The sequence below is a fragment of the Eubalaena glacialis genome, chromosome 12, assembly GCF_028564815.1.
Source record: "Eubalaena glacialis isolate mEubGla1 chromosome 12, mEubGla1.1.hap2.+ XY, whole genome shotgun sequence".
NCBI classification, from domain to species: Eukaryota; Metazoa; Chordata; class Mammalia; order Artiodactyla; family Balaenidae; genus Eubalaena; species Eubalaena glacialis.
The window spans coordinates 61651344-61664331 of NC_083727.1; the positions used below are offsets into that span (position 1 = coordinate 61651344).

The 12988-nt window shown below is 35.9% G+C and overlaps 1 protein-coding gene and 1 pseudogene across 1 annotated transcript in view; one reads left to right on the top strand and one right to left on the bottom strand.

The window, feature by feature from the left end:
* MMS22L (MMS22 like, DNA repair protein) overlaps window positions 1-12988 on the top strand; it is a 132890-nt gene that overhangs the window by 43071 nt on the left and 76831 nt on the right. Inside the window, exons 12-14 of the mRNA XM_061207346.1 lie at window positions 6409-6528; window positions 10010-10236; window positions 12435-12938. Coding sequence (XP_061063329.1) covers window positions 6409-6528; window positions 10010-10236; window positions 12435-12938 — 851 coding nt within the window. The remainder of the gene's footprint in view (window positions 1-6408; window positions 6529-10009; window positions 10237-12434; window positions 12939-12988) is intronic.
* Window positions 6908-8052, bottom strand: LOC133102073 (nucleophosmin-like; annotated as a pseudogene).

The following is a 12988-nucleotide window of genomic DNA, read 5'->3' on the forward strand; positions in this document are numbered from 1 at the left end:
TTATAAGTAGTATTAGGACTACTTGCTGGAGTTCCTGAAACCAATTTTGTGGGTGCAGTAGGTGGTCATAAAGAATAAATAATATGTTTGGATAGAGCTATCAGTTTGATTATATCTGTTTTCCCTCATTGAGGTAAATTAAAATCTGACCATGCTCATGTGCTGTGACTTGATCTCCAACAGTGAAAGAAAGAGTCCATTTACAATATTTAAAAAAAAAATATGTTTCACATATAGAGCAGTCTTCAAATAAAATTGGTGGGCACTCCACTGTAGTTTTAATTAAGCAAATAATGTTCTAAATCTTTTTCTAGCCAGAGAGGATTTCCAGAAACAGACATTGAGCTTTGTTAGTAAAGAGAATATATATTGTTTAATTTTACTTAAACTGAATAGTTAAGTATTTGCTTTAAAAAACATTTTTTTGAGGTAATCCTGTTTAATATTTGTGAATGCTAACAGTAAACATTTGTTCTACCTTTATAATAGCATTATTGTTTTTTTATGAAAAGGGAGATTTTTAGTTTTATGCTACCTACTTTTTAAAGCCTCATTATTTGATGAGATCACAGAACAGTTTTCTAACAAAGGTCATAGAAGGGTATAAGAAGAAATCCTAAGCAAGCCTAGTATTTTTAAAAATATTTTTTTCATTTGTCAAAGAATTTGGAGAGTCCAAGGCTAAACACAACTCAGAATGTGATTAGATCTGAATAATGTGGGACAATAATCTTCTAATTACGAATCCAAAATGTTTGTGTTTCTTGGACAGAAGGATCTTGCCTGAGATATTGAAGTCTAACTCTCTTTATCCAATCCTAAAAAAATCCCATCAGTTAGACTGACAGTTAACTGTTTAGCTTGCAAATAAATTTTATTCTCCTGGTGGTTTCTGATAGGCAAGTCAGTTATACATAAAAAGAAAAAATGAACCCCCAATTGTTATATTGCCATTTGTATAGAATAAGCTAAAAAAGTAAATGTTTTCATTTTTAGTTCTATAAAAGAATTTGATATATGGAATATACCCGAATTTAATATGCCTGCATTTGATCTTTTGAAATAAAGATAGGAAGACATTCTTTTAAAAAGGACTAAGAGATCAGGAGTAGGCACTATGGAATATTCTAGGGTAGCTTTCTCCATGAAATAGTTCATACATACTCACTCAGCTGAGAAGAGACACCCAGAGAGCCCACAGGGTCTTGTGATAAATGTAGAAGTTGAGTAGCACAGGTAGGTTTGAGCCTGTGTGGAAAAGAACCCCACAGGCTTTATGGTTTATTAAAAATCTTTAATCAGAGGGCATGGATTTAGATGTTGTTAATGAAAACTCTTGGTTTAGGTAGAGTTTGGCCTTAACACTCACAAAATTGAAATATATCAGTTTAAGGTACGATGCTGTGAATGTGTTTCATTTATTATTTGATCGTCAGGACTCAATGTTTGGGCTAAAAAAATTCATTCAAAATGATAGCTATCCCTGTGCAAGTACTGTACATAGCACTTAACTTACATTCTTCCACTTCATGCTTATGACAGTTGTGTGAAGTTCCATTTTATACATTAGGAAACTGGGGCATAGAGGGAGCTTGTCCAGGTCCACACAGCTAGCTAGGAAGTGGCAGAGCTGGGATTTGAGTCTTCATTTGTGTTTTACTCACTCTGTGCTCCCTCAAAGCATTTGACCTTGTAGGATTCTTAATAAAACTGTATTTTTTTTCATTATTTCTATTTTAAAACTTCTTTGATGCTGTGTGTTTGATTAGTAATCCATATTGGTTTCTAGATCTGTTTTGGTGATACTTATGGAAAATAGCTATCTCAATTTTCCACACTTTTTAAAATTTGTTTTTTGTGTTTTTTTTCCCTCTCCAATAAATGTATGATGAGAAAATATAAGGTAGGAAGAAATTAATATACTCAGGTATTCTCAGTCATTCCTCCTCACTATATTTCAGCTTTGTTTTTCCATTATGAATTTGAGCTAAGATGTCTGTTGCCTCCTCTACTCCTGACTATTGTATATTCTTATCTCTGGCTCTTTGGCCTTGAAGATGGGCAAATCGTTTCTTTCCTTAATTCAGCTGATGTGCACCCACACAATTTTTAAAGGGAATTTTTAAGAAAAACTAAGGGAACACGGTTCAAAAGAAAATAATGGTTGAATATACAGAACACGAAAATGTATTTTATAACAAATACTAACTGTAATTAATTAAAAAAAGAAACTTGCTTTTTAAGTCACACTCAACTGACTCATTAGTTATCCTGCCAGAACTGTGGAGAAAATGGTATTTTCTAAGCCATTTCTTTTACTTTTAATCTGTAACCACTAGCAGGAAAATAAAGGGACATTTATCACCTTTTCTTAAAAAAAAAAAAAGAAAAGGAAAAATCCCCCAAGTTACCATTTTTAATTTCTTTTTGATCGGGTACAGTGGAAAGAGCATGGGCCCTGGTCTCACAAACTTTGATTCAAATCTTGGTCTGGTCACTAAGAGCAATCTTGATCAAATCTGGTGTCCATTAAATGTTCATTTCTTTTCCTTCCTGTTTTTGGAAGGTAGCATAGCATAGTATGTATAACAGGCTTTGGAGTCATAAATCCTAGCTTCTTCCCAAGTGGACTTGGGTAAACTGTTTGTAACTTCTGACCCTCATCCTTTTTTTCTGCAAAATGAGTGTAATAAAGCTGGGATAGTATAAGACATACATGAATGAACATATGTAAAACATCACATAATACCTGACACATAGTCGGTATTTAATCTTTTGTTTTTTCCAAACTTCATATATTTTTATGGTTTATACACCTTTTTGTGGATTTCACATGTAAAATGAGTTTCAGATACTGAGTAAAACAGTACAGATGCTTCAAAATGAACCCACTTTTTTCATATAACCCACTTTTTAACCTTGAAACATAATAAAATTTTTTTAAAGTATGCTTTAATTCATATCAGTAGTGTGCCATGGGAATAAGCCTAGATCTCATTTAATATTTTCATAATAAAAATCAAAGAATGTTAATGATGGATAGAACCTTGTCTTCTTTGGTTAAATTTAACTGTCTATTAGAGAAGCTAAATATCTTTTGCTGAACCATACAGGTACTTGATGAAAGAGACACCAGAACCCAGATCTCAGTTTTGTTCATAAAACATTTATGGAGTCTCTTTGGTGAAGCAGGCACTGTGCTAAGCCCAGGGAACATTATCCCAGCCCTCAGGGAGCTCATAGACACTTGAAGGCAGATAGACATAAAATTTAGCAAGGTAAGTGCTAAGATACAGGTGTGCATAGTGTGCTATGGAGCATAAAGAAAGGTCACTGTTTAGTGTGGAAGTTAGAAAATTTCCTAAAGGACTTGAAGCTTCGGTGTATTCTAGCAGATTAATAACTAAAAGAGTTAAAAGCCTTCTCAAAAAAATCTGGTCATGTTTGGTTCACTCTCATTCACTGAAAGATTTGGCAGCAAGATCACTGTTCTCTTCTATACCTGTATACTACTTTTATTAGTGACCCCAACATCATTGTGTATAATCCACCTGTCCTCTAAGTTTCTTCATATCCTTACTTCTAATCAGATTTTCTTTTATTTACCTTACCCACTGCCTCCCATAGTTATGCTCTACATTTTTTCACTTTTCATTTTCATTCTATCCATCATCATTGATCTTTTCATTTTTCTGTGTTCATCCATGTCCAGACTTTCCTCCTTGAACAATGTAGATTATACAACCCCCTTATTATAATCACTCCATCACAAACACCTTTAATTCCATAGCCCTTACCTATTTTAAACTTGGCAAAACCTAATCCCCCTCTTTTATCCCTCTGCCACACTGCCCCCCCCAGGCCGAATGTTGGTGGAAAAAACTCATACACTCATTCTTGCTGACTGGTCTGACTTTAAATTCTTGATCATAAATCTTTTCAAGTGGCACTCGGCTCTAGAATGTTTGCTTTTCTACTCTCCAAAACAACTTATTTCAGAATTTCTTTTTTAACACACAGTTCAACACATGCTGTGCCCCAGTCACCTTAGCTAAGCATCTTGCCTCATAAATCACTGAGAAAATAGGACCAGTCAGCTGAGAACTCCTTTATGTTTAAATCTTCAAATCTCCCAATGTGCCTGCTTTGTACACAACCTCTCAATCTGCTTTGCTGTTACATTGGAAGTGTCACTGTTTCTCTCAAAGGCTAATTCCTTTCCCTGTGTACTGGATCTTTTCTCTTCTCACCTGTTCAAGGTCTTTATATATCTTCACTTAAGTATCACTACTTCCTCACCTCCTATTATCTCCTCAGCCTGCCATAGTTAAGCATCTGTCTCTGCCATACCTGAAACTACTGTTGTCAGAGCCATCAATAACTTCCACATTGTCAAATCTAAGAGTTCTTTGTTCTCATTTTAACCTCTCAGTAGCATTCAACCCTGTTGACCCCCTTCCCTTTCTGAAATATTTCTCTTGGTTTCCATGATGCCTGGTTTCCTTCCTACTTCATTGGCCATTGGGTTTTGCTTATAGGCTCCTCCTTTTGCTTGCTACCTAAATTTTGGAATAGCAAAGGCCTCTCAGTTCTAGATCCTTTTCTCTTTTCCATCGTCTTTCCTAGGTTGATCTTGTCTAGTCTCTTAGCTCTAAAAGCCATCAATATGAAAGTAACACCCTAATTTATATCAATAGTTCTGACTTTTCCCTTGAGCTATAGACCCATATGTCAGTTGTCTACTTAATATTTCCACTTGGTTGCCCTGTGCACTCTCTCATGTGTTCCTCCCCTAGTCTTTGCCATCTTAAGAAATGGTTCCATCAACCCATTTTCTTAAGCCAAATGAGAGTTCTCCTTAATTGCTGTCTTTCCTTCATACCTTAATATAACTCATCAACAAATCCCATTGTCTGTTTCCAAACATATCTCTAAAGTTGTCCACTTATCTTAGTCTTAGAGTTTCACAGAGTCACCTCCTAACATTTTGAGTTGACAGGAGGAGAAGGAAGTAGAAAAAAGTAGACATTTTAATCTCATCTTCTGTGTTGGAATAACCATACATGTTTGTTGAAAAGTGACACAACACTGAATCCCAGTCATTCAACAATTATTTATTTAAAGCATACTGTATCTCAAGCACCTTCAAATTTCCCAGCATTTCTACTTTGTACTTGACCTCTGTCTGATTTTCTATTACATTGGAAGTGTCACTGTTTACCTTCTAACTGGTCTTATCTACTGTATTCATTCTCCATGCATGATCCAATATACTATTTTTCAAACAATCATTTCATGTCGCCCCTGTGCTTACAATCTTGTAGAGGCTTCCTAACATAATTAAAATAAAAACCATAATTTTGACTATAAACTCTAAAGCCTCAAATGAGATATGATTTCTGACTATCTCTGACTTAATCCTACAATATCAAGCTTACTGCTAATTCAGGAACTTTCCATGTGTTTTCTCTGTGATGAATGCTTTACTTTCAGGTCTTTATGTGGTTGGCTGTTTTTCATTCTCTCATTTAGCCCAAATGCCAGCCCTCAAAAAGGTCTTTCCATTCTTAGTTCCTGAGAAAATAATGACCCACATCCTCTACCAGTTACCCTACCACATTACTCTGCTTTTACTGTTTTTCATGGTGGTTGCAATTGTTTACATTTATCTTGTTTGTTTCAGTGTCCTCTTTTTCCATCCTCCACCAAAGTGTAACTTCTGTTAGTGCATGTACCATGTCTGACTTATTCATTGCTTTTTGCCTAGTACCTTAGAATAGTGTCTGGTATATAGTAAGCTTTGAATAAATGATTGCTGAATGATTGGAATTCAGTGATGTGTCACTTTTTAACAAACATGCATGGTTGTTTCATCATAGAAGATTAAAGTGTCACTTCTTTTCTGCTCTCTCCTGTTGCCACTTCCTAAAAGGTTAAAATATATGTACTCTGCCAATCCTCTGGTTTTTAGAAGAACAACGCTTATATTCCCATAAAGAATTTGACCTCATATTGATAGTTAAGTATGAGCAAGTCCTCTGGATTTGCGTACATCTTAATTATTCGATCATTTATGCTATTTCTTTCTGGTTTGGGTTTCTTTTTCAGTTTCTGGGTTCTACCCCATTCAGTTATTAAATACCTATTGTAATTGTTAAATAACTGAGTAAAAAGTCAAATTGAGTTATGTAATTTCAGTTATCTGAATATACTAATGGTCTCTAAAGCAAAGTTTTAGAAGTATACCTTATGCTGATTTAGACCTTCTGATCTGAAGATGAGAATGGGTATGACTTGGTGATATGTATTTATATTCTTTTTAGGAGCAGGTTATTCAGTGCAGTATCAACTGATAATGTGTGTTGCCAGAGCGCATTTAGCTCCTCACAATTTCAGTTTATTTTTTAGGATGGTATACTAGAAGAGCAGTTACGAATGTATCTTCACTGTTGTTTGACCCTTTGTGATTTCTGGGAGCCAAACATTGCAGTTGTCACCATTCTGTGGGAATATTACAGTAAGAACCTGGTGAGTAAATAGAGTATGAATTTGTTCCAGGAATTTGAAGAATTTGTACATGATATTTGAGGAATATTTTCATGGCTTAATTATATATAATTATGGATTTTTCTTAAAACTAATTTTTCAAAGTAGATTAGAGTAGCTCAAAAACACTTTTATGTTTCACATTGTCTAAAGAGCATTGGCATAAAGGAATGGAGCATGTAAGGTCCCTTTTTTTTTTTTTTTTTTTGTATTAAAATACTGAGTTTATTTCACATGTATGTTTTTGTCTCCCCACCATTTCCATTTGTCTGACCACCACTACTACTATGTCCTATCATAACATTACATACATACTTAAAACCAAGCAAAGGGTGGAGTTCCATCTTTAAAAACTGAACAGGCATTTTGGACAACACAATCTTGGCAATGGAACCTGGACAACATTTATCAGACACGGTAGGGAAAGTTCTCACTCTGCATTATAAAAAGGACAGCCAGATATCAACTGTTACAGAAATGAAATAAGACGGAAAATTTTAACAAACTGTTTAAACTATTTTCTTAAAGAGACTTCCTCCACTGCCAGAGATCTTGAATAGCCTCCTGATCAGTCATCCGGAAACAATTCTTCACATAATTGATGAATTTGGCTTCCACTTTGGGAAGGGAACCACCTTTTTCTATACTTGCTTGCATTTTTGCTTTAATGTCTTCTACAGAGCTAGGTCCTTTTGGTGTTTTAGGAGTTTTTTCCTGTTTTTTGAAGGATTCCTGACATTTTGATCTTGGTGTTGATGGTTTTGTGTCTTTTCCATTCTGGGTTGATTTTTGTGCATTTTTGGCTGGAGTATCTCGTGCAGATTTCTTTACTGGAGCTTTTTCTTCAGCTTCCTCATCATCATAGTCATCATCGTCATCATCATTGTCGTCGTCGTCGTCATCATCATCATCATCATCATCATCATCATCTTCATGTTCATCAGCAGCAAGTTTTACTTTTTTCTGTGGAACCTTGCTACCACTTCCAGGGGCAGAACACTTTCCGGATATACTCAGGAGTTTCACATCCTCCTCCTCTTCATCTTCTGACTCTGCATCTTCCTCCACAGCTACTAAGTGCTCTCCACTAATAGCACAGGCCCTGAACCACACTTCAACTGTAAGACCACAGGTGGTGTTATTTCAAAGCCCCCAAGGGAAACCGTTGGCTGCACAGACATTTTCAAAGTTGCCAGTGTTACTTTAATTGGACTGCCTTCATAATTCATCGCCTCTGCTTCGACAGTGTGCAATTCATCCTTTGCGCCAGCCCCTAAACTGACCGTTCTTAAAGATAACTGGTGCTCATTTTCATCATTATCCACCTTAAAGTGATAATCTTTGTCGGCCTTTAGTTCACAACCAAAAAGATAGTTCTGGGGCCTCAGGGGGCTCATGTCCATGTCCATCGAATCTTCCATGGGTTGGTGGCACGCACTTCGGTGGGAGAGAAAGTGGACGGAGATAAAAGACTACCGTTCCAAGGAACAGTCGCGCAGGACGGAATCACACCAGGGCCCCTTTTCTCTTAAGAGTGAGATTAAGCAAAGTAGCCCAAATTGTGCCAGAAAGATATTTTTAAAAAATCTTCTTTTATAAATGTTTTCTAACAACTATTGATTGCTTGCAACACATTGAACAGTTAATGCTATCTTGAATAAGAACTTGTCTTGGCATTTGAGTAGCTTATAGGCTAGTGGGCAGAAGCACAAATATTGTAGAAAAAAAGTTATAATACTGTGGAAGGCTAAAGGAAGGAGTATCTGACCCAGTTTATGGACTTGTAGAAGACTTTATGAAGTCATAATTTTTTAAGTTGACCTGGGAAATGAGTAGAATTTTCCAAGTACATAAGAAAATGAGCATCCAAGCAAAAGGAATAGTGTGGACAAATGTAAAGAGACGTGAAAAACATGATTTATTCCTACTGTGTTAAATAGTTCTGAATGATGGGTCTGAGGTGATTATGGAGAGATACGGGAGATAAGGAAAGTAGAGAAGTTAGTCTGGGGCTGGATTATGAAGGGTTAAAGATAATTGTTGAGTTATGATTTATTCAGGAGACATTGGAAAGCAAGGATGTGACACATTAGGTATGTGTTTGAGAAAGTTTTTTCTGAAAGTAGTATAAAGGAATTGGGTACAGATGAGTTAGTAGTCCAGTGTAGTAGTAGAAGCAAATAATGCAGTGAGTGAGAACTAAAATAGGGATAGTGGATTTTAAAAGGAGAGGACAAACTTGGAAGATAAAATTTTGAAGGTACATTTAAAAGATTGAGTTACTTGTGTGTGGAGAGAAGAGAAGATTTGGAACATTTGGTTTTCTGGGTAAATACAAAGTGAACCCCTCAGTCAAGGTGGAAAATAGATATGGAGGATTTACAAGGAAATTACAAATTTGGGTTTGTACATAATTGAGCATATTAAAAATGGGAAAAATACCTTTCTCTGAAGCACATTGTCAGGCTGGTGGAAGAAATGACCAATTCTAATTCTCAGGCAGAATGTATACAAGATGAGTCTAGAGTATCTTGTCATACCTGAAAGCAAGGAAGGTATCAAAGTAAGCTGGAGTCATGTCAGAAGGACACAGAAGCCAACTTTAAGGAGCTCCCATTGCCCAACACTGGGTAAATTTGGGCATAGGGAAGTTTAAATCCTTGAGTTTATGGTACTTTTAGAAAAGTTGTTATTCCGGAAACTGTAAATAAATGAAAATATAAACTATATTTTAGAGTACCAAATTTCTGATGAGCTAGTTTAGAAGGAGTGATAGAAAATCTCTGTTCCATACATCCGATGAAATAAGCCATCTGGATGATGATCATCCATGGCTGCTCAAACTGCAGGGATCACTAAAATGGATAGATCAGGCTGACAGCATGATCAGTCTTAACATCACAAAAAGAATGACGGTGAGAACGTATGTGCCTCTTTGCTAACTGAAATAGGAAGTACTCAGTACTACCAATGAAAGATTCTCACCAGAAAACTTGACCTGAATCTGACCAGTCCGCTAGGTACAGCTACCACTTTACAGAAAAGATAGAGGATGAAAGAATATATTAATGAGTCTAGGAAGATACAAGCAGCTAAATCCAGAATCTAGGAAATACCACACAATAAATTACCTGATAGATGCTGTGACAAAAACATTGGGAAATTTATAGAATAAAAGAGATTTAAGAGGCATGTCAACCAAATGCAATGTATGGATCTTGTTGCTATCCTAATTTGAACAAACCAACAGTTAAAAGGCATTTTGGGGATAATCCAGGAATTTGAATACCCCTTGGTGTTCTGTGCTTGAATGGAATTTTTATTTTAGGGGACTATGTGGTAGTGGCTGTGTAATTTTTATGATTAAGAAGAGTCAAACTTCTAGTGAGCTAATTGGGATTTACAGCTTTCCATTTTTATTTATTCAGAGACTTAATACTTGTTTTCTGTCTTTTGCTTTTAGAATAGTTCTTTCAGTATTTCTTGGCTTCCTTTGAAAGGCCTGACACATGTCATTAAGTCGCCCTTGTCTATGCTAGAAATGGTGAAGACCTGCTGTTGTGATAAACAAGATCATGACCTGTATAAATCCAGCAGTAGTTACACTATTTTCCTTTGCATTTTGGCAAAAGTTGTTAAGAAAGCAATGAAGAACAATGGCCCTCATCCTTGGAAACAAGTCAAAGGAAGGTGTGTGCCGTATCTTTCTTTGTCATGAATGTTCACTTATATCTTTGGAGAAGTTTTACTGTTTGTATTTTTTAAGTTAACTTGTGCTTGTTTGTCTTTATGGATTACATTTTAAATGTATTCGTTAATGTAGGACAGCAAATTATGGAGCATTTTGATCTTGCCAATTTGTTATAGTAAGGAACAAACCTAGTATCCATCCATAACCTGGGGAGGATTTTAGTTTCTTATTTATCTCATCAGTCCTGAAGATTGAAATTCCATATATTAAATGCAGGGATATAAGAGAACTGTTATTTTTCTTGTCAAAATTAATTGTAATGTTTTATGTAATTCTTTGCATGTATTTTATTAAAAATTATAGAAATAAGAAACATCTCCAAATCATACATTGGCAGGTGGTAGATTCAGTCTATAAAACTTCGTGTTCTTTGAGCCCACCAGTCCCACAAGCCCTGCTTTCTTGCATGAAAACTAACCAGAATATAATAGAACCAAATAACTCTGATGTTCTCATTTGAGGAGTATGCCATTTTCATTTCTGGTGTGGTAAAATAAACTTTTGATCACATTTGTCTATTCTTTTTTGAAAGTTTTGCTTGTTAAATGGGTGTGATTCTTAATTGTCTTCCCTTGTTCTACTTCTCTTGCCTATTAGCCCCTTTTCTAGCCCTCTGTGCAGTAGACTGCCCTCTACCACTTGCTCAGCTTATGTGGTGGAAGCTCTCACAGCAGAATACTTTTTATTTTAGGTAGAGACTTCTCAAGAATCACTACATGAAATTCCTGTTTGATTCACACAATGAATAATTCTCGCAAGGTTATGGTGATACAGTTCGGATTTTTTATTTAGAATATACTTTTTTTTTTAAAATAGTAGTGTCTTTGTTAAACATCCAAGTAATTAGGTAGCTCAAACAGTAGTTTTTTTATTTTGTTCTGTTTGCCAGTTTGTTTTTGAATCTTAAATCATTTTATGGAAGACATGATACTCAGAACTTTATTGCTGAAAGAAATTGAAATTCAATAACAAGTCTCTCTACCAAGCGCTATCATGGGCATGATGGAGGATATAAAGATAATTAAGCAGATCTTTACTTTCAGGAGCTTATCAGCTTCATTGTTTATAAATAAACATTTAACCTCTCATAAGCATTAATCATTTGTGTCTTGAATAAACCAATTATAGAAGTTACAAAGAAATTTAACAATCCATAAGTAAGATTCAAAATGGTTTTCAATTCTAATCCCTTAATTGATGAAAGAAAAGTACATCAACTTTTAATTGTATTAAATAGTATTGACAGCAGCTTTTTATTTATTTACTTATTTTTATATTTATGGCTGTGTTGGGTCTTCGTTTCTGTGCGAGGGCTTTCTCCAGTTGCGGCAAGTGGGGGCCACTCTTCATCGCGGTGCGCGGGCCTCTCACTATCGCGGCCTCTCTTGTTGCGGAGCACAGGCTCCAGACGCGCAGGCTCAGTAGTTGTGGCTCACGGGCCTAGTTGCTCCGCGGCACGTGGGATCTTCCCAGACCAGGGCTTGAACCCGTGTCTCCTGCATTGGCAGGCAGATTCTCAACCACTGCGCCACCAGGGAAGCCCGACAGCAGCTTTTTAAATGGCTAGTCTTGGATATTTGAACACTAACAATTTTTCTTTGTAAGTAGGTAAAAATAATTTTTCCAGAGCTTTGAATTGTCTTAACATATAAGTATAGCAAGAGCCAAGTCTTTGTGAAGGGTAGAGGGAGAAAGGGTTTAAGGAAAATTGTTACATAAAATTGCCCTGTTAAGATTTCTGTAAAGTGCAACAAGTTGTACTTAAAAGGATTATGTATTCTTTTTTATTTGTCAATAAGAATTTAAAAAGAAAGGTAATGGGGGGGCTAAAATAAAAGGAAAAGCCATGTACTATATGAAAAGAACATTTTTACTGTCCTTTGGGGAAAGCCACTGAATCCTTTGATTCACTTATAGATGCTTGCTGCATCCTTGAGAAATTTGAAGATAAGTGGGGACAGTGGTGTTCTGTGAGGTTGTTTTCTAAGCAGGAAAAGTGACACAATGGCACCATTATGTAGAAATAGATAACAATTTAAAGTAATGAGACTGTCATGAGTATTGAGTGAAATGTTATTTTGAAAGATGTATTTTTGTGAATGAAACAATTTTATTAATTCAGCTTTTTGTTTTACAGGATATATTCTAAATTCCATCAAAAAAGAATGGAAGAACTAACTGAAGTTGGTCTGCAAAACTTTTTCAGCCTTTTTCTACTGTTAGCATGTGTGGCAGAGGTGGAAGATGTAGCAAGTCATGTTTTAGGCCTCCTAAATTTCCTCAAGCCTGCCTTTATAACATCTCCTCTCATTTGGAAGGGTCAGATGGCCTTCCTCTTGATGTACACCCAGAAAAACCTGGACATCAGTGTTTTGGCTGAGATATTTTCAGGTGCTTTCCGGGAGAAAGCAAAGGAGTTCTTGGTATCTAAGAATGATGAAATGGGACAAAGACAGGCTCTCTGGTCACTTCTTTCCATTTATATTGATGGTGTTCAAGAAGTGTTTGAGACTAGCCATTGCTTGCATCCTTCCCATGAAAAACTGCTTAATGATGGCTTTAGTATGCTTCTGCGAGCTTGTCAAGAATCTGAACTTCGGACAGTGTTGAGCTTTCTACAAGCTGTTCTGGCCAGAATCAGGTATGCTTTCCAGTAACGTTCTAATTTGTTGATTTGCTTTATATCATCAC